Raw genomic sequence first — 27,019 nt, 5'->3', positions numbered from 1 at the left:
CCTACCCATCCCGCCGACCACCATCACCAAACACCCCCACCCATCCATCTCGCCGACCCACCCCCGGATGAGCTGTTTGGACGGCGGGACGGAGAGGGAGCTAGAGTCCCCCTCTCCAGCTGCCATCCTACTGCTGCTGCTGCTGCTGCTGCTCCTCCCCCTACCCCTCCACCGCCACCTCTACCTCCACCTCCTCCTCCAACGGAGCCACTTCTTTCTCATCACATCCTGAGGTAAATAATACGTCCGGATTTAAATATATACACATACACGGGCTCCATCGCCACCCCGCGGAGCCCCCCCTCATCGTATACACCTGGCAGCCCTTTGGACGGTCGTTCTCCGGCACGGCCAGACAGGGGACGCTCCCGGACGGTGATTTTGTGCTTTTGTACCCCCTTCAACGTTGCCTCCCTAGCGGTCGGTTCGGGGTTACGTTTCCTCCTCTGGCGAGAGACATCAGGTTTTTGTGAGGAGGTGGAGATGCGACGTTGAAGGCCACCGCCGAGCGAGAGGTGAAAACCCCGATACACCCTCCGTTGCCTGGCCGAGATAACCCGCGGCTAAGGCGGCTAGCTGGTTCCGATCCGGTGCCGGGGGGGGATGCAACTTACGGCTAGACCTAGCCAGCTAGCAAAGCTACATCTCCAGTATGTTGCTAGCCGGCTAACCCCTGACTTACTTTTACGGGCGCAGCTTGTATTATACGTTTACTACGACATTGAAGTCATAATAACGAACTCGTTACGCACTGACAATCGGCGTTAAGGTGAAGTAATGTCGCTTATTGTAGGCTCGGCGCGTCCCCCGAAAAAAAAGCCTTTAGTGTGACGGCGTAACAAAAGACAGGATTTGAGACATGGTTTGGTGGATTGACCATCCTTTCTTGTTTTGTTGTTAGCACGGACAGGCTAAGCTAACGCGAGACACAGAGGCGGAATTCCGTCCATTTCTCGTTTATTAGCATAATACGTGCGTGCTACGACGTGGCTGGAAGTTTGTGTTTTGTGGAAGGAGGCTCAATGGAGCGTATAAGAAGGATGAAAACGCTTGTGATAGCAGCACCTTCTGGGCCAGACATGGAAGTTCCCAAGCAGGCCAGCTTGGAAGGCCTCCACACACTTATACCGTCGAAATAACACTAATAATAATAATAATAATACTAGTAATACTCTAATAATACAGAGTATTTGTAAAGTCACGTTGCACACTTTTTTATTAACACGTTTCAATATAGAGTACTGTACATAAGTAACTCCTGAATTCCATATTGTTACACACTGAATTAGGGTTGTATTACATTATTCTTACAGAATTCAACATTTTTTGAGTTAGGAAAACATATCACACCACACACACACAAAGCATTTTTGCAAACAACTTTATACATTTCTGACATATAGCTGTCATTGAGCCGCTAATTATTATTCGCAAGTGTCAACCTGTCAAGTTTACATTGGAAGCATTTCAGGAGGACACACCACCGGATATGGAAGTTTTGTTAAACTTTAACCCCTATTTACTGACAATTGACTTTATCAGTGTGAAATCTGGGCCCGTTTAGTTGAACACAAAGTTTATAAACTCACAGGAAGTTGTGATTTAATATGGTGTATGAATGGCGTTTCCATTAATTTCCATGGGCAAAGATGATTTGAGATTAAAATGTTTTAAGTTAGGAATGGTCAAGTGACAATTTTGAACTAGTCTGTAGCATATGTAAATGTGTTGCAGTTGCTGGTTGAGTTGGTGAAAGGGGGAAAAGGAAAATGAATTTAGTACCAGTTTTGTTGTCTGCACACCTGTAACACTTCTTTATCCGTTTCATGTCACAATGACTGCGGCTTTCTCTAAAAATCCTCTGAAAAATGTTTAAACAAATGTCCCCCCCCAGGATTTTGGAGATGTGAGGAACGGGAAGCCCCTTGGTGATATTGAGCAGCATTTTGACCTCATCTTCAGTATGAATGGTGATATGCCTCATGTTCCCATCACTACTCTCGCCGGAATCGCAAGCCTCACGGACCGTAAGTGCACTGCCGTCCTTTTCTAAAGTAGCATTTAATGAGCATCGGTGGTCTTTTTTTAATTTTTTTAAAATGTTTTTAATTTTTTTTTAATGTACAGCGAACCCTCACCTTTTTTGTGCAGCTTAGGGACCAAGCACAGATGTGTAATGGATGTTTCAGCCCAAAAAATTTTCATAGTTACCTATATTAACCATTTGTAACCTAAATATACGGCAAAATATCAAAACACTTTCAGATCATTTGAAATTCATCAAAAACATTACCCTTGAAAATGAATGACTCACAGCTAATTTGATGCGAGGACACGTCGCTGCATGTAAAAATAATAATTACTACTTCCCTATTAACGATTTTATTATGCATTTATATTTTTGTTGAGTATAAGTATATATGTACAATTTTTTTCATGAAAACATAAAATTGTCCGCCTGACTCCAAACTTGTGAACATTTATGCACAATTTTTGACGTAAATACAGGAAGAACTATTTCCAATTTAAACATTCATCAAAAACAACACAACTATTTTTTTATATTTTATTTTATTTTAAGCCACTGTGACATTATGCTCAGTTAGAACATTAACACTCTGTGTGATCGCTGATCTATGTAATTGTGGTGTTTTCCATTGCCTTAAATCATACCCTCCCGTAATCCTCCCTCACCTACGTAGTGTTGAACCAACTTCCACTGCCATCACCTCTCCCTGCTACCACTGCCAAGAGTCTTCTCTACAATGGACGAATCTCCGAAGAGGTCAGCAGCCTGTTGGTGTGTCGCGACGACAATCTGGTAACTCAGCTGGCGCATGGCCTCAACCAGGTGTCCACGGAACACATGTGAGTATCTCCTGTTGTAGGAGGCGGGCTGGTTTGTAGAGGGGTATCGGTTGTCAAATATAACTGGGATGAACATGTTGCAGTACTTCCAAAACAGAACACAATCCATTTTGTTGTTTTCATGGAAAACATTGAATGTTTATCAGTGGGGGGTTTTTAAGAATGTTTTTGGGTTTCAAAAAAAAAAAAGTGTATTTTTACCAAGGGTTTTTAGTGGGCATCAATTATGCGCAGATTTTTATTTGGGGTGTGGACTGTATTCGTTATTACAGGTGCTGCTCAATTTATAAATAAGTTCCATTCATACTGTACTGCACTACAATTTGCGCAAAACTTGTGCTGGGCATGAAAATATAGGGCCAGCTGCTGAAACTGACTTATACCGAGGACCCCCTGTATGCATCATTAAAACTTTATTAAATGTACAGGGAGTGTTTTAAGTTACATTTTTGCATTATTAATTGTCATTTGAGTATATGCAGAAGATAACCATTCCAAAATGACTATGTTAGAAACATCTTGCTAGTGGTTTGAAAACTGCAACCTCTCCCTAAATGTTGACCGAACAGGTGTAATTATTCATTTTACTCAAGGAAAAAAAGAAACATATTCCATGCAGTGATTTTTTTTCCTCCCCCACATACCACATTTTAAGATTCACTAATTGGAATAATGGTTGAAAGGTTCCATCCATCCATCCATTTTCTTGACCGCTTATTCCTCACAAGGGTCGCGGGGGGTGCTGGCGCCTATCTCAGCTGGCTCTGGGCAGTAGGCGGGGGACACCCCGGACTGGTTGCCAGCCAATCAGGTTGAAAGGTTAATTTATTTTAAAAAAAATCAAATTATTGTATAGTTTCATTAAATCCGTAGCTGTGATAATGAAAATTAAAAATAAACTGATTACATTTTTAAGTCTTTGTGGAGTGAATCCAGAAAATACTATGAACCGGTGTGTACTATTGAGATGTAAAATATCAGATGTAGTATTATAGTGGTGTTAATGGTAACTGTATGAGGTATAGGTAGATTGAAATGTTATAATAATGGTAATAATGATTATTTTGTTTTCTGACCTCTCAACGGTCACAACATTGTCACTCGTTGCCAGTGGTTGTCTACATTGTGTGACTGTTGTGTTCCATTTGTGTGCTTCACAGAGAGCTGAAGGACAACTTAGGGAACGATGAGCCCGAGGGAGACATGCCTGTGCTCTTACAAGCACTGCTGTCCAGAAACCCCAAAATCTTCCGGGACAAAAGTACGACCACACTGTTGACATTTATAAAGTGTGGTGAAAATATATTTTGCCAAAGATCTCGTAGATTAATTGAAGACTCTAAACTGCTCATAGATGTAAGTGTGAATGGTCATTTGTCTACATGTGTCATGCAGTTGGCTAGTGACTAGACCCAGGTGTACAGCAATTCTCTCGCCAAAATATTAAAATGTTACATAACTTTCATTATCTTTGAAGCCATTATTTTGACGATTTTTGCAGATGTTGTGGATAACTTTGTGTCCCTCCAATTTCCTTTAGGTGTAATCCAACAACCAGCGGTACAACAGTATAAGATTTCTCCAAACCAGGTGCACAGAAGTCCAGCACCAAATTATCAGCAGTCTCCAGTCACTCAGAGAACTTCTGGGTAAGATGTGGATACACCGTAATCTATGTCTTTTTTTATTTTATTTACCGGTATTTTTTCATTTATTATTTTTTTTAACTAAAATTACTTTTTACCACTTCCCAGATGTTTCAGCTCGCCACAGTCCGGGTCCGGAACTCGGTTCATATCACAGCAGCAGCATTCAAACAGCCCCATTCCCAGCCCTTATACTCCTCAGAGTCCTGCTGATTACATGCAATACAGTCCGCCCAGTTACTCTCAACACCAGCAGACGCAGCAAGGTGGCTACCACCGTTCTCATGAGAGGAGACACAGTGTATCGGTCGTTACACATAACTAACTCACTGGCAATGCGATTCACTTTCTGTTCCAGTTGGCGGTAATATTAGGAATCTCCATAACAAGGTGTCAGGACAGCTATCGAGTAACGCATCCAATCATCACGCCAAACCAGGCTCGGATGACGACTATGTCAACATTACGCACAGACTTGGAAATGAGGTATTAAAAAAAACTACTAACAGCCAAACCACATACTTTCTGCTTTATAATTTTAATTATGTGAGAATAGAGTTGTATATTCTTGATAAAAAGTTGTGTATAGTCAAGGATTTTTTTTTTAAATTAAAGTTATTTTACTATATATATTAGGGGTGTGAATTGCCTAGTACCTGACGATTCGATTCGTATCACGATTCACAGGTCACGATTCGATTCGATACCGATTAATCCCGATACGAATGGTCACGATTCGATACCGATTAATCCCGATACGAATTTATAAGTCGATTGCTGCGATTTTTTTTCATTCATATTTAGAAAATACTAATCAGTAAGCTTGTAGAGTGTAAGATTTATATGAAAATGTATTATTTATTTATCTGAAATTTCAGTCTTATAGAGGTTGTAATCTGTTTCATGTTTGAACAGCATTAAAATAAAAATATTAAGGCTTAATGTGCCGTTCATATAACATTCTTCCATGCTCAAGGTGTGAATCCTAAAAAAAAAAAAAAAAAAATCAAAAAAAAATCGATTCTGCCGATTATTGAATCGATTCGAGAATCGCGCGATGTAGTATCGCGATATATCGCCGAATCGATTTTTTTTAACACCCCTAATATATATATATATATATATATATATATATATATATATATATATATATATATATATATATATATATATATATATATATATATATATAAGGTAAGTCATTGCTCAGAATATAGGTTTATATTTTGAATATTAATGCACAAATTCTGAAACTTTAAAATTAGATTTTTTTTTATGGGTTTATGCGTATTTCCAAGATTAAAATCGTTATACTTATTTATTTAAAATTGCATGTCAGGTTAAAAAATGTATTCTATTTTTGGCATAGAAAGTTGTTTATTTTAGAGATAAAGTAATAAATTTTCTCAATGATTTTCATAATTTCTCATTTCTTAAAGGAAAAGGTTGGATATTTTTGTCATAAAACGTTGTGTTTTTGAGATTGAAGTTTTAAAATTCTCAAGATTAAAATTGTATACAGGTACTTTGTAAAATGTTCGACTTTCTCCTCATACTGACTTTTAAAAATGCATGTTTACTCATGAAAGATTGTGACTAGTCTTGTGCTGTAATCTTCAGAGTGGCCGTTAATACTCTTTTATAGACACTCATAAAAATGGATAAAAAACAAAAAAACAAAATCAATCACAATTAATGTCTTGTAATGACAGGAGAATGAGCACTCCATGATGGCCGCCTTGTTTCCAGTCAAGTCACCGCAATCTGTGTGTTCCCCGGATGAGAGCGAAGAACCATCTAAATGTACGTAGCCGTAGAACCCACGAGCGAGTATACGAAATACAGTTGAACCTCTGACCTCTCAACACACTGGCTGAAAGCCCATTGAATGCATTCTTTGTCTTTATTATTTTTCTAAATTAATGACACATGAAATGAATCCATTCCTACTTTTGGTAACTGTTTTGAACCTCTCTACTCTTGTGCCTCAATAGGGTCCAGACCTCTGCTCATCATGCAGTCACCCCCTTCTGACGTTCCTCCCAGCGCGGCTCCCAACATGCTACTTTCCTCGTCTGAGCGAAAAAAGAAGAAGCAAAGGAGCAAGGGCGGTGAGCACATGGAGAAAAACGCTTTGTACGACATCGTGAGCACCCCGATGAAAGACTCCGCCAGGCTGACGTTAAAGCTGTCCAGAGTGAAGCCCGTAGACAAAGAACAGTATGAAGAGCATTCGCCCAGGATGGATGCGCAGCAGCAGGCGTGCGTGACGAACAGTATAAACACCTTACCGAACTCTGACCAGGACTCGCCATGCAAGTTTGCTGCAGAGGAGCCTGCAAATTGTGAACAGGCCCCGTTCCAGCCGAATGAGACCGCTGCCGTCTCCACGGTGGTGCTGTTGGACGATGCCGAGGCCGACATCGACACTCTGGCAGATATCGAGAGGACCGAACGAGATTCTGTCAGCGAGAGAGAACGATGGTCCAAGGAAGTCCAAGATAAAGGTATCACTTAGGCTATATGCGGCGTTGTATTTGATCTATCATTGACTTAATTTCATATACAGGGTTTTTCGTGTGTACAAAATTCAGAGGCAGCCACCTCCACCTAATTTGCTCGTCACCTCCAGCCTGAGCCACTGATATCGCTCAACACAGCACTCCTGCTGTGTTGATTGAGCTCGGTAGGAACACATTTTAACTGCAGTTGCAGTGTTGCGCCATCATGGAGGCGCTATATCAACAGCAGTGTACCGGAAAGACCTGAAGACACAACCGACCGCGATTTAGCCCTTAGCTAGTGCTAGCGCTTGTGCATTTGTGGGAATATCTTTGGCTTTTTTGCCCTATTTTTTTTCCCACATCATGGACCCAAGGACTCAAGTAGGCTTCAGGTTTAGCGATCCAGGATCCCATTTGAAGACGAGGAACAAGTAAGGGTGGTTGTCGATCGTGCTTTGGAACACCTGAATAAGACCGGAAAACAATATGACTCAGCCCATTTTAACTCTTTTACTGCCACACGTTATCAAAACGTTATCTTTCACGTCATCCTTGAAAACTTTGAAAACCCATCCTTGAAAATTTATTTCATCAGATTTTGTCATGTTTTATTGTAATTTGATAGACGGGCAGCCCGTTGAAAAGATACAATGCTGCCATCTGGTGGCCATAGTTAGTGAGTGTTTTTGATTCCACAACCCATTGACCAGGCAGCGCTGCACTTAATGTTGCACTGCCCATTGATTAAAAAAAACCAAAACGTATTTGACGTCATTTAACGCTTATGGCGGCATACATCGTGATTTTATTGATCGTGATTAAACGTTTTTGGCTGTCAAAGAGTTAAAATGCACAAACTCAATTTATTATTTGTTAAAATCTTCTCCAATTAACAAATATATAGTAACAAGTACTTACCGGCAATAAAGTGAGCCTCACAAACCCGCCAGCATCAGGCGGACGCAGGTTTTGAGCGTCAAGTTATACCCCCCCCCAGCTCGAGCCATTTATTTCCCCTTTTGCGGCTCCTTTCGGTGAGAATGCGATTAAAAAAAAACTTTTTATCAGGCCCCCGACAGGCCGTACAATTCATGGCACAACAAGAATTAACCATCTGCTTCTTTTAATCCTCATCCAAATGTGCGAAACCATCGAACTGCATGCAAAACACGCTGTTTCTTGCAACACAATGTTGTATCCCATGATGCAACGCGCGAACATAAACAAAACGTCACACAGGATCCTCCTATTACCATGGAAACGAAGCTAGACATCATAAAAAGGTCACAGAAAGGAATGACACCGACGAACATTGGCAAAGACTTGAGCTTCAGTCGTACAGCATTTTGTTATTTTAATGTATTTTAGATTTTTTATGCAAATTATTTTGGTGTAAATATTGACTTTAATGGGGAAATTCGACTTAAGTTGAAATTCGGGTTTCATCGCTAGCGTAGGAACGTAACTCCGACGTAACTCGAGGACCTGTATATACAATAGGGGTGTTAAAAAAAAAATCGATTCGGCGATATATCGCGATACTACATCGCGCGATTCTCAAATCGATTCAATAATCGGCAGAATCGATTTTTTTTTTTTTTTTTTTTTTTTTTTTTAAAGGATTCACACCTTGAGCATGGAAGAATGTTATATGAACGGAACATTAAGCCTTAATATTTTATTTTAATGCTGTTCAAACATGAAACATTACAACCTCTATAAGACTGAAATTTCAGATAAATAAATAATACATTTTCATATAAATCTTACACTCTACAAGCTTACTGATTAGTATTTTCTAAATTTGAATGAAAAAAAATCGCAACAATCGACTTATAAATTCGTATCGGGATTAATCGGTATCGAATCGAATCGTGACCTGTGAATCGTGATACGATACGAATCGAATCGTCAGGTACTAGGCAATTCACACCCCTAATATACAATAAACACAATAGTGTTTTACAAAAACGCTGAACTATATTTACAATTTAATATGTACTAGCGGATGAATTTCTAATGATTGTATTTAAAAAATAGCAAAAATTAATGGCAACTTAATTTCTAATTTCTAGTCCTGATTGTAAAATGGCTGCAGGAGGGCGGCCCATAATGGTATCAGTCGCCGCCGTGAGTAGCGATACCTTTAAAATAAGACTGGTATTGGCACCGATACCGATACCTGGTATTGGTAGACACCCATCATAGTCAAGGTGATACCGCCTCTGCCTCAATTTGAGTCAGAAAAAAACCCTGATATACTAAGAAGTATCTTGTCATTTCGCAGACAAACCGCTGAAAAAACGCAAGCAAGACTCATATCCTCAAGAACCAGGAGTCGACATTACTGACGGTTTCACTGTACAAGGCGGCAATGCCGGCAACCAGATGACGCCCAAGAAGAAAAATGCGGCGAGTAACGGTTCCGGTCGTCCCGCTCTGATGGTCAGCATCGATCTGCAGCAGGCCGGCCGAGGATTACGGCAGCCCATCGTGGTGCTGGAGGCCAAGCAATTGTGCGACGAGCACATCCTGCGGTTCAGTTCCGAGACGGTAGAAGATAAAGACAATGCCTGCCATCTGACTGTTACCAAACAGCAGGTCGATGACTTTGAGAAGGATATCCGTCCGAAGGAGAAGAAGGAAAGGCCGCGGGAGTCCAAACACAGAGCGGACGGCGGCGAGTTGGACGGAAGGTGTGAAGACTCGCCGGAGGATAAGCAGAATAGGAATCCAGGGTCTTGGTACAGGGAGGTAAAGAACGACAATGGACACTGTCAACCGGAGACCTTAAAAACTTCCAGCAAAGCAGAATGGAACATCACTTGTCATAACGAAGAAAAAGGCAGGGAGAAGAAGAGGACTAAAGATCACGGCATGGAAAAAGATAGCAGTAGGGAAAAAGAGAGTGACAAAGACCAAGACGCGGATAAGGAAAAAGAGAGAGACAGGGATAAAATAAGAGATAAAAACAAAATTAGGCAAAAGGATACAGACAGGAATAAGGATAAAGATAGAGAGAAGGAGGTGGATGGGGACAGAGTCCGAGATAGGGAAAAGGATAAAGAAATAGATCGGGAGAAAGAGAGAGATGTGGACAGAGTGAGAGATCGTGAGCAAGATCGAATGAAGGATAAGAGTCAAGGTAAAGACCGAGTAAAAGAAAAAGACAGAGTTAAGGAGAAAGACCGGGAAAAAGTTCGCTCTAAAGAGAAAGAGCGGGATAAGGAGTTAGATCGGGAGAAAGTTCGATCTAAGGAGAAAGAGCGGGATAAGGAGTTAGATCGGGATGACGATCGATTAAAGGAGAAAGAGTGGGTTAAGGAGCAAGATAGGGACAAAGATCGATTAAAGGAGAAGGAGAAAGATCGGTCAAAGGAGAAAGAGCGAAATAAGGATCCAGATAAGGAGAAAGATCGATTCAAGGAGAAGGACCAGGATAAGGAGAGAGAGCGATTGAAGGAGAAGGAGCGAAATAAGGATCCAAACAGGGATAAAGACCGATTAAAAGAGAAGGAGCGGGATAAAGAAAAAGACAAATCTAAGGAGAAGGAACGAAATAAGGATCCAGACAGGGATAAAGACCGATTAAAAGAGAAGGAGCGGGACAAAGAAAAAGTCAAAGCTGCGGAGAAGGAACGATATAGGGATAAAGACCGGGAACGAGAGACGGTTGAAGGTAAAGAAAGAGTCAGGGAAGACAAGGTCAAGAAACACAAAGCCTTGATGCTAAACAGCAACAAACGTGACCAGTCTCCGGATGAGATGCCCAAACAGGACAAGGATTACAAAATCAGGCATGATGGAAGCAGACACTCCAATGACCACAGCGGTCGTGAAAGGACAAACAAATCCAGTTTTCCATCCCCGCAAAATAAAAAAGAGAAGAAAGGCGACAGTGAAAGTAAAGAACTTTCCCTTGAGAAAAAAAACAGCGAATTTCCCTCATACTTGCTGGGAGGAAACTCTGGAGCGCTGAAGAACTTTGTGATACCGAAACTAAAACGGGAGATGGTCGATAAATTCCCCACCGTCTCTGGCGAATTGGTCGATGTCTGGAAAGAACCCCGTGTTCTGCTGGAGCGGAGGTCGCTGGTCGAAAACCTCAGCAAAGGCCCGAAAGCCGCTGTGATGTTGCGGCGACTGAGCATTGACAACATACGAAGCATCAAGAAGGAACTCAAGGAAACGTACAAGTCGTGGAAGTGGTCTTCTGGTCACAAATCGAGAGGTATGGATTTCAGTTCTGTCTGTCTCGTGGGGAATTTGTAAGTTTATACTTCTTCTCTATACTTCTCTGACTTAGCGTTCTCTCACCTTACAGAAATGTCATTTAGTGCCAAGCGACGGCACAGTATGATAAGTAAAACTCCAAAATATACTGCGGACTCTGATGAAGAGGAGCAAGAAGATGATGATAATGACGGCAGTGACAACTCAGACAATGAGGGTAATCATTCCTTTTGCAACATTTCTATGTATACTTGGTTAAAACAGTGTACTGAAATAAGAGGACTTGATCTCAAAAACATACTGATGGACACTTCACCAAGTCATCACATAGAATTGAACGCTGATGTTTTTGTGGTTAGTAACAAGGAAAAAACGAAAGAAAAATCAGGACAAGTCATGGAAGTGCGAGTCAAAAAAAGGTCGTCAACGTCAACAGGATTGGAGCTCGGACGAAAGCGATGGTGGTCCGCCGCCAAATTTAAGCGATGGTGAGACACTTATTTGTGATAAAATGTTTTGTTTGTGTGTATTTTCTATGCTAAATGTATTCTTGTGGCTCTTTTTGTCCAGTGGCCAGAAAAATTAAGAAAAAACATAAAGACAGAAAGGCGTACGAAAAGATGCGACCTGAGGGTATGTATTCTTTTAAATCTTTGAAAGTTAAGTTTGGAATGTGCTTATTATTATTATTATTATTATTATTATTATTATTATTATTATTATTATTATTATTTATTTATGAATCACATTTTTGGAGGCCACAGCATTCTTATAAATGCATGTATAGCGTGTTGAAAATGTATATCAGTGGGTTCTCTAGGGAAAAAAAAATAGCTCTCGGCACCAGTTTGACCAGTCAAGATGAAATTTGGGGAGCATGTCTACCAAAATAAGACGCACAAAAATTATGAAGGACCGATGTGTAAATTGAAGAGGAAAAAAAGGAAAAATTCTTCAGACACATACAAATATACATAACATAGTTATCTTAACATTTATGCTGCAGATTTAATGGACACATCCACATTCAAGAGATTCGCATCCAGTGTGGACAACATTCTGGAGAGTTTGGAGGATGTGGACCTCACTGCCGCAGGTAAATCACCGCACTATAAATGGCAAATTTCTGTCACTAATTGATGCCCATATTGAAGTAATTAAAATTCCGACTATATAGAATAATTTTGTCCAATAGAAAAGTAGTGCTTTGCATTCATTTTGTGGCAATTATAAACCTTTTTAAAGTGGTGTCAATTACTTGCATATTTTTGCTATTAACTGTAGGTCTTGGACCATGCACTGTGCTTTTGTTCTGTAATGTAAAAAAGGATTAGCATTATTTTACTTTTTTTTTTTTTTATATATATATGTGTCCTCTTTCAGATGACGACGGTGATGATGAAATCCCACAGGAGCTGTTGCTGGGAAAGCACCAGCTGAGTGAGTTAGGCAGCGATTCGGCAAAGATTAAAGATATGGGCATCCTTTATAAGGTAGGAGGAGTACGTCCCAGTGTCTTTGTTGTGATCCTTTAGTTAATTTGCATTTGCTTCTTGTCCACAGTTTTCATCTCAGAAATTGGTGAAATTTATGAATATACTGGAGAAGAACATTCAGGACAGTGTCAAACTATCCACATTAATGAACCATGTAAGTTACCAGGCTGAATTTATCAGTATGCAGTTTACACTTGGGTCTTTATGGGCTTTCAAAATCATTTGCAAAAAGTTTTGTAAATATTATGACTTTGTTCAATTTCTACAACTATATTTTGGTAAAATTACACACAAAATAGACAATTAGAAACTGGACTGGACTAACAGTATAGCTATTTGTAATGAGCTGTTTTGTATTGAAGGGTAACAACTCCATGGACGAGGAGCGGCTGTGGCGTGACCTCATCTTAGAGCGGGTGACAAAGTCGGCCGACGCCTGCATGACAGCGCTCAACATCATGACGTCGCCACGCGTGCCCAAAGTGGTTTTCATCGAAGACGTCATTGAGCGGGTGCTGCAGTACACCAAGTTCCACATGCAAAACTCCTTGTACCCCCAGTACGACCCCACATACAGGGTGGATTCCCACGGAGGTCAGTTTATCCGTCATCGATTCCATAATCAAGCACTTGTCTATTTTTACAAATGCATTCAAACTCTTTTATTGTGTACTTGTACTTCCTTACCCAAGGGCATAATTCCAAAGGCAAGAAAGCAAAAAGCTCAGGCCATAAACAGAAGACGGTGATCCAGCTCTACGGCAAAGTGTGCGACATCATCAGTAACCTATCGGAGCTGGTGCAGATCCAGCTGCTCACCGACACCACCATTCTCCAGGTGAGACTCTCCATCTGTGCTCATGTTTCTTTCATGACAAAAAGTATCTGATCGTCAGCGTCATCTGATTTGTGCTTGTTGCCCATTTCCCATGTAGGTGTCCACTCTTGGCATCACGCCGTTCTTTGTGGAAAACGTCAGCGAGCTGCAATTGTGTGCCATCGCATTGGTGACCGCGGTAAGTGTGACTTACTGTAATATGGTCACGACAAATGCACGGCTATCTTACATCTTACACAATCGTCCTTCAAGATTATGCTTTGGCATGTTGAGAGTGGATTTGTCCCGATATTACACAGCAAATCTGTCAGTGTTAGATTTCCAGTGTTCGATGAAATCTGGTGTAAACAGTGTTATTCTGACACTTGTCAGGATAAAAAAAATGACTCTGTCAGAGTAAATTTCCTCAAGTGTTGGAGCGGAGGCTTAATGTAAGCTAATCAGCTCTACCTTGAGTGTTAAATTGACCACACCCTCATTTCCAGTAAAAAACAAACTTTCCAAATTTTCCAGCATGCTGTTGGCATTTCAATAGCGATACATCCAGTTTAGTTGTTGCTGTTTGGGCATTGTGGATCAGTGGTAGAATAGTTGTCTCCTGGTCCTGAGAGCATAGGTTTGATCCCAGACCAGTGTAACTATGTCAAAGTGTCCTTGAGCAATAAACTGAACACCCATGTTGCTCCTGATGCTGTGTCATCAGTGGTCAAAAGTGCTTTGAAGTCCTTGTAGGAAGGAAAAATGTATGAATGTACTTTCTTACCAGACTGAAGTGTTAGTTTGAGTTACATTTTTAAAACGGACACTAGTGTAGAGTACTTTCAATGACTTGACTACTCAGTGTTAACCAGTGTAGATTTTTAACACTACAGTGATGGAGCAACACTGGTTAAGTGTCAAAAAAGTAACACTTTGAAAAGTGTCAGATTTATACCCCTTGGTGTGGACACATATAAACACTTTTCTAGTGTTAGATTTAACACTACTCGGTGTTAATCTTACAGTAGCTATTTTGCTGTGTCGGGTCCGAAACAGTTCAGGGCCGACAATCTTAAATACCAAACGTGTTCAATATTTCCGACCAAAATGTTGCAGTCCATACATGGAAATGAAGACCGAGGACCCAAAAGCGAAACAGAGAGGCGTTTGGAAGTGGTTTGAGGAGTGTTTATTTGAGGTGGTGAGCAGGATGATCAGGGTGTGGGTGAGTGGAGGTCCAAAAAATGTGCCTAGAATTTCTGAGCGGAAAAAAAAAAAAAAATGTTACTAGTTATTTTCAAGAATTAATTAATTAATTTATTTATTTATTTTACAGTATACTCAAGTAATTTGTCAGTCTGTTTGGAGACCGCAGACCATACACAATATGACCAAAATTGTTTAAAGCTTTATTTTCTATCTTTATGTGTGGGGGGTCTGCCAAAGATTAAAAAAGAAACTTTTAAGATCTGAAAAATCTTTGTGTGTATACCGGACTTAAGTCAGGTCACTCGTACATCGATGTACTTGGTTGGTGGTTTAATTTCACACTTGAGGGCTGGGCAGGCAGACACTCCAGACACCCGCTATTTGTATACAAGCCATGGAAAAATACATTTTCCATAATATGTCTCTTTGTCTCCTTTCCAGGTGTTCTCCCGCTACAGGAAGCACAGGCAGCTCATTCTTGAAGAGATCTTCAACTCCATGGCCAGACTGCCATCCAGTAAACGCAACCTGCGAAACTTCAGGTAAGCCACTGGATGAAGAAGACTCCAGTAAATGGACGGTCACATAAACGACCCCGTTTTAATGCCTCGCTCAGATTAAACAGCGGCGATCATGGAGGTGGCAAGCATATCCAGATGGTCACCGCCTTGGTTCTTCAGCTCATCCAGTGCGTGGTGCAGCTGCCCTCCACAAAGGATGGAGAAGACGAGCACAATAAGAAGGTGGGCAGCAAGAAACATCTGTAGATGAATACAAATATCTGTCATTGCTTTCCATACTTCAGTGACTATTTGCTTTTTGCAGGTGGACAAAGACGTCCTCATCACCAATTCCTATGAGACTGCCATGAGGACTGCTCAGAATTTCCTGTCAGTGTTTCTCAAGAAGTAAGTTCATGTCCAAGTCTAAATCAACACTTACTAACCTTTTGCCAGACTATGTAGTAGGTATTAATTCAAACACACTGCATTGAAATATTCACCTGTGTGGTTTTGTCAGGTGTGGCAGTAAGCAGGGAGAGGATGACTACAGGCCTCTATTTGAGAACTTTGTCCACGACCTCCTGTCCACTGTCAACAAACCCGAGTGGCCCGCAGCCGAACTACTACTCAGTTTGCTGGGTCGCCTCTTGGTAAGCAATGTCATTCCCCTCGTTGAATCACACATTTTCCACAAAACAGCTGCTTTTGTTACCTTATTTTTTGGTCTGTTCCCGTCCTCCAGGTGCACCAGTTTAGCAACAAGCAGACGGAGATGGCGCTGAGGGTGGCGTCGCTGGATTACCTTGGCACCGTCGCTTCTCGCCTGCGTAAAGATGCTGTTAATAGCAAGATGGACCAAAAGGCCATTGACCGCATCCTTAGGGAGGTACTAAAAAAGATGCTATTTTTAGCTCTATGTAATTGTTGAAAATTAAAAATTATTTCTTCTGGATTGTTTAAAGCTGTCTTTCTTGTGATTTGATAGATCCAGATGTTATTGTGAGTAGTGACGCATGATAATATCGGTGGCCAATAATTGTAGGCAATTGTCGACCAATTTGACATCATACAAATACACAATATAATAATAAAAAAAAAATAAAAAAAATCCTCCGATAAAAATAGACATGCCACGTTGGTCCATCTGTTGGAGTTGTGGCTCAAGTTTTGCCCAAGTCCTCAACCCATCTCCTATGGTAGTGTCATATATTTGTGACATCATAATGCATCATGGCGACATGGCAATCCCCAGTGTGGGCTTTCTTTACTGTCCTATTAATTTAACACGTATTAACGCACATTTATACTGTATGGTGGACACCTGTATTTTCTTTAACAATGGGCTTTTCACTTCTTGTACATGAAGCAATATCGAAGTGACCTTGACTGATAAGTCTGCTTGGAACAGACTGTTTGTTTCCTGTCTACCTGTCCCTCCTTTTCGCCTCCCAAAACCTTACCAGGCTGCATAAAAATCTTCCCATGATAACTTATGGTCACAAATCACTTCTTGACTGCTCTGTAAGACTTGTGTCTATTTGAAGCTTCAAATATAAAGAGACCCAAAAGACAAATTGTTTTTCGGACTGTTTTATTCATCTCGCCTAACCACTTAAAATTCCACACCACTAACCAAAAGCCTTGCAGTTTTTTTGTTGTTGCATTTTTAAAATGTGACTGTTTTGTTTTGGCAAGCTCAAATTGAGTTACTGGTTGTCTTTGAAGCAGAGATATCAATAAATTTCAGCTTCATGGTGCTTTACACAATGTTTCAATGTATTTGTATATATTAGACTTAAAGTACGATTCTAAAGTATATTTGTATTCAAGTTAATTTTGCAAACAATCATCGGCTTGCTTATTAGTTATGGACATCGGCACGTTCCAAAGTATTGGTTTATCGATATCGGTTGAAAATGGCATTATCGTGCTTCTCTAATTGTGAGTTGTAATTATCCACAAGTAGCAGAATGATGGATGGGTGTTTTACAAGACATGTTCTCAATAGCTACCAACTACTTAATTGTGGTAGTTAAGCACAAACTATGAATGTTAAGTTTGACTGTTTCTGTTTCTGACTAATTATCATCTTTGCAGTCTCCCGGTAATGATGAGACGCAGCAACTCCAGAGGGCCCTGCTGTGCTACATAGAGGAGAGCAGTGAAATGGATCCCTCTCTCGTGGTGAGTATGTGTAATTAGCTTTTAATCACTCCTCTCAACTCATATAACTGGACACTCACTCACTGCTGGCACTGTGCTTCAAACAGTTTGCCAGGAATTTCTACATCGCCCAGTGGTACAGGGACATCACGAGCGAGGTGGACAAGGCAATGAAGTCTCACGACGACGACGACGACCCGAAAGCTTCGTATGCCGCCAACAACGTCGACTCCTCAGAGGAGATTGTGCAGAGGGCCGAGATGCGAAAAAAGTTCTTGCGCAAGGTTATCAGAAACTCTTACACCAGGTAAAAATAGCTCTACCTTTATGGATCAGCCATCCTTCATATTATTTCTCGATTAATTGGCGCGATCTCATATTTTATTTCAGGATCAGCACTGACGCAGTCGACTACAGAGACTCCTGTTTGATTGTCCGACATCTAGCCTCTATGAGGCCGTTCTCACAGAGTTTTGACATTTATTTATCACAGGTAAAGTAGTCAGAAATACAAACATTACTAATACTAAGCAACTTCACACATCACAAAAAAAATCTGTGTGTTTTCTGACTTTTCTTATAGTGTCTAGTAGACTTTGCCCCCAATCTGATTGTCCAAAACGCTTTCTGTCATTCGCAGATCCTGAGAGTGCTCGGTGAGAGCGCCATCGCAGTCAGAACTAAAGCCATGAAGTGTCTGTCTGAAGTCGTGGCTGTGGACCCCAGTATTTTAGCAAGGGTGAGACATCTCCCATATTATAGTTTTGCACATTCATAACACCGACCTGACAAAAGCTTTCCATTTTCTACTTCTTCAGTCTGACATGCAGCGCGGCGTTCACGGCCGCCTCATGGACAACTCCACCAGTGTGCGAGAGGCTGCTGTGGAGCTCGTCGGACGCTTCGTGCTCAGTCGACCCGAGCTCATCGAGCAGTACTACGACATGCTTATCGAGAGAATATTGGTAGTTAAACGATTAAAACAGTAACTTACACAGCAAGCATCCAAACCACAGGAAATGTAGTTGTTTACAAGTATACCGCTATTCCCACATTTACTAGAGAATGGGATTGAATCCAATTTAACTGACCTGTTTTGTTTTTGTCCACAATAGGACACGGGTATCAGCGTGAGGAAGAGAGTTATTAAGATCCTGAGGGATATTTGTTTGGAGCTGCCAGACTTCCACAAGATCACCGAGATGTGTGTCAAGATGATCCGAAGGGTAAATGACGAGGAGGGGATTAAGGTTTGTTTAAATCAAAATCCTCTTCTGGGGCTGTATTTAGTTTTATTCAACTTTATTGACATAAGCTTATTTGATCCTGCAGAAACTGGTGAATGAGACCTTCCAGAAAATCTGGTTTACACCCACGCCCAGCCATGACAAAGACGCCATGATCAGAAAAATCCTGAACATCACAGATGTGGTGTGTAGTTAATTTAGTTGAGTACGTACAATATTTTTATGCATATGATCTTTTAGATTCTTGTCATCACAGGTGCTTGCGTGTAAAGATTCCGGCTACGATTGGTTTGAGCAACTACTCCAAAATGTAAGCTTTTAAATTGGATGTGATTATCCATATCTATGATTTATGCTCACTACTTTTTAAACTTTTTTATTTATTTTTTTAGCTCCTTAAATCAGAAGAAGCCGCTTCATACAAACCTGCTAAGAAGGCCTGCAGTCAACTGGTGGACAATCTGGTGGAGCACATAGTGAAATATGAGGAGTCCGTTGCAGGTAAATATAGATTTGTGCTTGCTTCAAGAGTTGTTCTCTGAAGCTGAGCCATGATTGGTTGTAACCTAAGCAACAGTGATGTCATTTTCAGTTGACAGCAAGTGGCAAAATGGCCGCCCTCCTGAGATGGATAAAATCGGGTGGATTTGTTGTTTAATATATATTCCACAAACGCAATATTAATCAAAATGCTGTGTTCTGACTAGCGGGGACAAATAAAGCATATTATAGTTAAGAACATTTTTGGGTTGTCTTCCCCATTAAGTTAGCTGACATTTGTAAGTTTTGTTGTTTGGTTAAATCCATAACATATTCTTTGTTTTACCTGTAAACTTCAAGTGTTATTTTAACTGGAAAAAAAAGGTCTTCTTTGATTAATAAGGATGTGGCTAGGTTACCACAAACTTTTTAAATAAAATAAATCCATCCATCCATTTTCGTGACCGATCATTCCTCACAAGGGTCGCGGGGGGTGCTGGAGCCTATCTCAGCTGGCGGGGTACACCCTGGACTGGTTGCCAGCCAATCGCAGGGCACACAGACACTAACAACCATCCACACTCACAAGCACACGTAGGGACAATTCGGAGCGCCCAATTAACCTGCCATGCATGTCTTTGGAATGTGGGAGGAGACCGGAGTACCCGGAGAAGACCCACGCAGGCACAGGGAGAACATGCAAACTCCACCCAGGAAGGCCGGAGCCTGGACTCGAACCCGAGTCCTCAGAACTGGGAGGCGGACGTGCTAACCAGTCATCCACCGTGCCGGCCTAAAATAAATGTGTATTATTATTATTGTATTTTTTATAAATGATGCATTTATTAAACAAATGTATATATATTTTTTTAAATATTACCGTGTGTGTGCCTCAGAGTGTGAGGACAAAGACGTCAACTCCGGTCGCCTGGTGGCGTGCATCACCACGCTGTACCTGTTCAGCAAGATCCGACCGCAGCTGATGGTCAAACACGCCATGACCATGCAGCCCCACTTGGCCACCAAGTGCAACGTAAGGAACTACTGCCACTGATTTATTATACTTCAGCGCCCTCTACAGGTAGGAATAACAACTGGCGCTTTGTACTTTTGCAGAATCAGAACGACCTCATGGTGATTTGCAACGTGGCCAAGATCCTGGAGCTAGTCGTACCGCTGATGGACAATCCCAGTGATAATTTCCTCACCACCATAGAAGAAGACCTCATGAAGCTCATCATCAAATATGGAATGATGGTCTGTTTCATTTGTAACATTCGTGGTCAGTGTAAAGCTGGCGCTCATTTCACTTTGTGCTGTCTGCTTCTCAGGTTGTGCAGCATTGCGTAAGCTGTCTCGGTGCTGTGGTAAACAAGGTCACACACAACTACAAGTTTGTTTGGGCTTGTTTCAATCGTTTCTATGGTAAGGCTATTACCCGGAGCTTTAAAGAGGACATATTATGCTTTTTTTTTTTCCCCTCTAACAATTTAAAATTAGGTGTCTTAATAATATGTTTATGGCATGTTTTGGTCAAAAGACCCCGAAGAAAATTGTGGGTAAGTTTCCTTATTACAAACAATAATAGTCACTTTTCCATAGTATGTCCCCTTTAAAGTGAACTCAACAGTGGCTACTGCACTCAGTCATGCTTAATGGACGCTTCAAATGTAAGCTCCTACTTTGCTGTTAGATGAATAAGATTTCTCCTTCCTCATATTGTAGGCGCCCTGGCCAAACTCAAGACTCAACACCAGGAGGACCCCAACAGCCCTACATTGGTGACCAACAAGCCCACGCTGCTGCGCTCGCTCTTCACCGTCGGTGCTTTGTGTCGACACTTTGACTTTGACCAAGAGGAGTTCAAGGGTGCCAGCAAGGTAGGATATCAACTTTACCATGCACAAAAATAGGGTAATATTTACTCGGGGAAAAAAAAATATTATTATTATTATTATTATTTTTTACTACTCAGAAATTCTAAGTAAATTTTACAAGGAGAGTTTTGAGTACATTTTACAAGATTATTTAAAAAAAAAAAAAAAAAAAAATTTAAAAAGCGACTCAAGGACTGAGGAACAGCCACCCACTCACCTGAGCCATGCAACTGCTGCTGTGTTAGTATATTGATGGTGGCCGGTGGAATCATTGTACCACCTTGGTCTCATTTTGGACACAGCAGCAATATAGTATAATGGCAGGCAGCAAGAGCGACATAGCTCGGGTGGCTGTCTCCCAAACTGAAGGTCATGAGTTGTTTTTGTTTTTTTGTTGTTTGTTTTTTTTGGGGGGGTTTTATAAACTGGTAAAATTTACTCAAAACGGTACTTGTAAGATTTACTTAGAATTTCTGAGTGAAAAAACTTTACTAGGTATTTTCAATTAAATATTACTCTTTTTTTTTTTTTTTTCTTTCCATTTGTCGGAGCACCTTCAGTAATAGAGTAAAAAAAAATGGCACACATAATGACAAAATATGCATTTTGGGCATAAAGATAAATGTTCAAAGTCAAGTCGTTATTTTAGTTCCCTGATTAGAATCACGCACATCCTATCAGCAACTTCATTCATTTTTGTCTGCTTCTAGTTTACAAAGGTAATTTAGATTTACAAAAAAAAAGTGTGGGAGCTTGACCAATTTGCAGTTCTAAAAGCATAACATAACTAATATAGTGAATATGAAGTTCAATGTAAAATTTGAACTTCATTTTTACAACTGTTATTTCTTCTAGCTCATCATCAAGGACAAAGTCTTGGAGCTTCTTCTGTATTTCACAACTCACAAAGATGAGGAGGTCCAGGTCAAGGCTTTGATTGGCTTAGGTATATTAGTGCATTTTAACGTACTACTGTATGTTTTCTTCACCCGCCCCGCCTCCAGTATTTTCATGATTTCTGCCACTTCAAGGCTTCCAGTTCATCATGCATCCCGAGCTGATGTTCGTGCAGGACGTGAAGATTCTCTACAACAGCACCCTGTCCGACGAGCACAGTCTGGTCAGTCTGAAGATCCAGGTGCTTAAAAACATGCAGACATATCTACAGGAGGAGGACTCACGAATGCTGGAGGCCGACCGTGACTGTGAGTTAAATCATTCCTTCGACGATTACCGCTCTCTGATCCATTGTGTCCTCACGTTGTTTGTTTTTGTCAACTCAGGGAAGGAAAAGGCCAAACAGGAGGATCTAAAAGAGATGGGCGACATCTCATCGGGCATGAGCAGCTCCATCATTCAGATCTATTTGAAGCAGGTGCTGGACTCCTTCCTGCACACGCAGTCCACAGTGCGCCACTTTGCTCTGAGCGTCATCACGCTGACGCTCAGCCAGGGCCTCATCCACCCGGTGCAGGTACTTCTGTCTCAAGCCTTACACAACATAAACAAGGGGTGTCAAATATACATCCCACAAGGATGCTGAATCTGGATCCCAGGATTAATTTGAAAGTGAAACAAAATATTATAGGGATTGTTATTTATTAGGGGTGTCACAATTAGTGCATTCATTTTGAGTTAATTTAATTAACGCCACAATGTTTTTTTAACACGCGATTAATGACTGCCTCTTATTTGCAAAGCCTGTCCTGGGGGAATTCCAATTGCAACGTAGCAGACACTAACAGATAATTTAGCAGTAACAAATGTAATAATAATGCATATATTTGTGGAGACTGGGGTCAAGTTGCATTTTACAATTTAAAAAATGTGCAGAATTTCACAAGTTACTTCATGGTAAAGATGAGATAGCTCTTAATATGAAAAGAAACATGCTGTCACCAAGGTCTCACAAATGCAATTATGCCATCTAGTGGCAGAAAAATGACCTCAACACAAAACAATATCATACTTGAATTTTAACATTTTTTTCCCCCACTTTGTTTTGTTTGGTTTTATTTGTTAATTTTTCCTTTCAGACAATCATTTTGACAAATTCCAACATTTCATCATACAGTTAACAGCATGTTATGTTAACAAGAGTATGAAAGCTTATAAAAAAATATTTTGCATTTTATTGTACATTTCGAACAGATATAAAATCTGCGATCGTGAGTTAACTATTGAAGTCTTGTGATTACTTAGAATTAATAATGTTAATTGCCTGACACCCCTATTATTTATATATTGATTATACAATGATTTTACTAGTCTGGCACACTTGACACCAAAGTGGACCCTTAAGTTGACACTTCTGCCATTAACAACTGTTTGTTTGTTTTTTTTTTACCTTTTCTAGTGCGTGCCCTATTTGATTGCCATGGGAACCGACCCTGAGCCAACCATGAAGAACAAGGCTGATCAGCAGCTGGTGGATATTGACAAGAAATATTCAGGCTTTATCCATGTAAGTGGCGCTTATAACATGTAGTGGACAAACAATTATAAGGGGGGTCATTGGTTTATGAAGGTACCATATACATATTTTTTGGTTACAAACAGGATGGCCTGAGTCATGATTCAAACGAAAAATTTAACTGTAAAGCCAATGTGCTCATGACAAAAGAAAAGCTGTTCCTTGACTAATTGTGGGTTTATGAACTGACAGATGAAAGCCGTAGCGGGGCTGAAGTTGTCCTATCAGATCCAGCGGGCCATCGCGGGATCCACGGTTACGATCCTCCGAGGCTTCCGTCACCAGGACACCGACGCGGCCCTCTGCTCTCATCTGTACACTTTGGTCCGGGGGAACCGCCAACATCGACGAGCCTTCCTTATTTCTCTGCTCAACATGTTTGACGACAGCTCTGTAAGTAGTATACAGTATTAAGAATTATATTGCTGGGTAGGGCTGGGCTGTATTGCCTTAAAATATTTTTTTTCCCTCCACATTTTATTTCTGATTATAATGGAATTTGTCCTCCTTGCAGGGTGCAATTTTTTATTTTTAAAATGTTTTTCAACTTTATTTCTAGTTATTTTGTTAGTTTTTGCTTACTATATTATAGTTATCGTGGACATGGGTCCATTATGATTGATTAACTTTCCAAGCTGTACTGCTGGGTTTGTTTCAAGGTTAATGAATGGATGTTTTCTTTGCCCTCTTCAGAGAGCCGAGGTCAACTTGCTGCTATTCGTGGCGGACAACTTGGCCTGCTTCCCGTACCAGACTCAGGAAGAGCCACTTTTCATCATGCACCACGTGGACATCACTCTGTCCGTCTCTGGTAGCAACCTGCTGCAGTCTTTTAAAGAGGTGAGAAGAGTTTGTCCAGCTCGATGTCCAGCTTTTGGTTCGTATAGCATTTCTCTCAAGCTGAAATGACGCATGCGCTGTGAAAATGATGACGATTATCATGGCACAAATTCAAACGTTATTTAGGAATACTGTAGTAAGCCAAGCAAGCTCTGAACTTTGATTGAAAAGAAGCATATACATCATGCAAAACGTATTCACGTTAATTCAATTCAAATTAATTATGGTGTTTTATGGGTAGACAGTTTCATCCGTACTTTGCTCCCTGTGTAGTCTTTAAGAAAAGGACCAATTCCACGGCCGAAGAAGATAAAGAAGAAGAAAAAGAAAAAGAAGAAGAAGACAAAGCCTCGGAAGAAGCGAGACAGCTCTGACGACAGCGAGGAGAGCAGTAGCCGATCCAGCAGCAGCAGTAGCAGCAGCAGTAGTAGCAGCAGCAGCAGCAGCAGCGAGGAGGAGGAGGAGGTGGAAATGGTCGAAGCGCAATCTGACTCCGACATGGATGACGAGGACGTGGTGATGGCCCGCCTCCCCGAGGACCCGAAGCCTCTTCTGGACTTTTCCCTGGCTTCGCAGGGAATCTTACTGCTGCTCATGCTCAAACAACATCTCAAGAATCTATATGGCTTCTCAGACAGGTAGGCCAGCACTGCAATATTCCACGAAACCCTCTGTGATAGTCAGGCTTACATGGTTTCATCTAAATCAAGCCCAACAAAACAACTTAATTTACAAGGAAAAAATTACAAAAAATTGCTGTAGAAAACACATGGATGGAAAGTCTTTTCAAAAATATTTAAATCCTGCATAATATTTTAAGAAAACACTGATAAAAAAAAATCGATTATACAATACAAAAAGAAATAAATAAATAGATATCAATCGTTGTGGTTGCGCTCCAGCTCAAAACATTTTGTTTTTCTGACAGCAAAATCCAGAAATACTCACCAACGGAATCAGCCAAGGTGTATGACAAGGCAGTAAACAGGAAATCTAAGGTGCACTTCAACCCTCGCCAGACTCTGGACTTCCTGAAGGTCGGCATGTCTAGCACTGACATCAGCGACGAGACCAGGAAGTCGATCATCAAACAGTACTTGCACGTAAGAGTTTGTTTCTGAGAACTCTTCTGCTTCAATCTAGTCTTTAAATCTACATTTCGATATTATATCAGGGGCTAGTTGTGAAATAATTTGACTATGCGTTTTTGCCATAGTTCAAAGTGCTCATGGAGCACCTTGACCGCGAGGAAGAGGAAGAGGAAGGCGAGGCAAGCGCCAATGCCAGAAACAAAGCAATTAATTCGCTGCTCCAGGGCCCCAAACCCCGAAACCACAACCATAACAATCACACGGCGCCAATTGAGACTGAGGATGAGGAGAGCGAGGATGAAGACCCCCCGGCGGTAAGGAAATATCTTATATCCTATGTTATCTGAGATCTCCTATACTATGATTTTTTTTTTTCCTATATATGGAAAAAATTGACGTCACCCTTTAAAATAATTGCAATTTTTTTGCAAGAATTCTTTTTTTGCCTAAATCATCTCCTCATGATGCAAGTGTTAGTGTTTCCTGAAAATCTGAAAAATCACTGAGGTGATTATTTTAAGAAGACGTGACTTCTTAACAGTCACTTAATTCTCTCTCTTAAAAAAAAATTGCCTCAGACATCTTCTTTTTTTACCCGCAGCAGAAGTCACGCCGAGGCGACGACTCGGCGGAGGATTCCGGCCACATGAACGAGAGCGTGGACGTGACGGACGTGGTGGCCATCTGCTGTCCCAAATACAAAGACAGGCCGCAGATCGCCAGGGTGGTGCAGAAGACCAAAAGTGGCTATAGCATACACTGGATGTCCGGTTCCTACTCCGGGCCCTGGGCTGTGGCCAAGAAAAGGGACGGTCGCAAAAAGGTGCCTTGGTTGGACAACATCAAGGAGTCGGACATTATTTATAAGAAAATCTCCTTAACAAGCGGACAAAAGTTGACAAACAAAGTGGCACAGACGTTACGGGCACTATACGCCGCCAAGGACGGGACTAAGCATTAGACAGCACTCTGGCAGCACCACATGGGTTCAGTATGTTACAGAGAGACACTCAAAGCTCTTTCTATTTAAGGACCTAAAAGACCAAGTTGAAGTTAACACACCAGAAGGAAATGTTTTGAAAAACATTGAGTGGGAGCTCCTTCGCTGTTGTGCAGCAACCCGGTTCATTTTTACTCCCACTTACTGTATTATAGTTGAACTAAAAAAAAATATGTTTATATCTGAAAATAATTCTGTAAAAAAAAGAAAAAAAGAAAAAAAGAAAATGAATGTTGGAAATTAGTGTATTGACGTTCTTAATAAAGTGTTTTTTGAACTTTAAATTAGCATCGAGGGATTTAATAGTTACAAGGTCAAAAGCACAGGAACCACACTTGTTATAAAAGTTTTGAATTTACAACCCCTAGCAAATAGTATGGCGTCACCAGTCTTGGACGAGCACTCACTCAGACGATTTATTCTGTAGATCAAACTCAGATAAAAAGCTTGAAACAGTCATAAGGTCATTCCAAAGTGCAACATCTTGGCTGTCAAGAAATGAAGAAAAAACATTGTGTTGGTCAGTAAATGTTTCTTTTATAGAGCAAGTGCAGGGAAATAAATATGGACTC

At 40.9% G+C, this 27,019-nt stretch overlaps 1 protein-coding gene across 4 annotated transcripts; it reads left to right on the top strand.

Moving 5' to 3' along the window:
• The first annotated feature begins 74 nt into the window (after positions 1 to 74).
• Positions 75 to 26,731, top strand: LOC144002586 (nipped-B-like protein B). 4 transcript variants are annotated; one of them, XM_077497953.1, is made up of 47 exons: positions 75 to 233; positions 1,895 to 2,027; positions 2,703 to 2,868; positions 4,029 to 4,129; positions 4,409 to 4,517; positions 4,623 to 4,780; positions 4,873 to 5,000; positions 6,227 to 6,317; positions 6,509 to 7,021; positions 9,306 to 11,249; positions 11,343 to 11,468; positions 11,611 to 11,739; positions 11,822 to 11,884; positions 12,258 to 12,347; positions 12,635 to 12,744; positions 12,815 to 12,901; positions 13,110 to 13,341; positions 13,440 to 13,585; positions 13,683 to 13,763; positions 15,215 to 15,315; positions 15,390 to 15,516; positions 15,599 to 15,681; positions 15,794 to 15,926; positions 16,019 to 16,162; positions 17,374 to 17,460; positions 17,547 to 17,746; positions 17,830 to 17,932; positions 18,080 to 18,178; positions 18,258 to 18,404; positions 18,555 to 18,689; positions 18,772 to 18,870; positions 18,943 to 18,996; positions 19,079 to 19,187; positions 20,063 to 20,199; positions 20,283 to 20,423; positions 20,498 to 20,591; positions 20,892 to 21,046; positions 21,899 to 21,989; positions 22,075 to 22,248; positions 22,327 to 22,517; positions 23,400 to 23,507; positions 23,709 to 23,909; positions 24,210 to 24,356; positions 24,630 to 24,994; positions 25,285 to 25,459; positions 25,573 to 25,761; positions 26,052 to 26,731. In XM_077497953.1, the coding sequence occupies exons 2-47, from the start codon at positions 1,964 to 1,966 to the stop codon at positions 26,406 to 26,408; spliced, it is 8,484 nt and encodes a 2,827-aa protein (XP_077354079.1). In that variant the 5' UTR covers positions 75 to 233; positions 1,895 to 1,963; the 3' UTR covers positions 26,409 to 26,731. The 4 variants fall into 4 exon arrangements, with proteins under 4 accessions (XP_077354079.1, XP_077354075.1, XP_077354077.1 ...); XM_077497949.1 differs by having other exon boundaries at positions 26,049 to 26,731; XM_077497951.1 differs by lacking the exon at positions 75 to 233 and adding an exon at positions 246 to 515 and having other exon boundaries at positions 26,049 to 26,731.
• Positions 26,732 to 27,019: the final 288 nt, after the last annotated feature.

The sequence above is a fragment of the Festucalex cinctus genome, chromosome 15 (genome assembly GCF_051991245.1).
Source record: "Festucalex cinctus isolate MCC-2025b chromosome 15, RoL_Fcin_1.0, whole genome shotgun sequence".
NCBI lineage: Eukaryota > Metazoa > Chordata > Actinopteri > Syngnathiformes > Syngnathidae > Festucalex > Festucalex cinctus.
Note: the sequence above shows the minus strand (reverse complement) of the source record. Positions and strands in the feature narration are given on the sequence as shown.

Coding starts and splice junctions, on each gene's coding strand:
- LOC144002586 (XM_077497949.1), top strand. CDS start 1,964: ATGAATGGTGATATGCCTCATGTTCCCATCACTACTCTCGCCGGAATC. Junction 11,885..12,257: donor CGAAAAGATGCGACCTGAGG/GTATGTATTCTT, acceptor TTTATGCTGCAG/ATTTAATGGACACATCCACA. Junction 20,200..20,282: donor ACTTGGCCACCAAGTGCAAC/GTAAGGAACTAC, acceptor GTACTTTTGCAG/AATCAGAACGACCTCATGGT.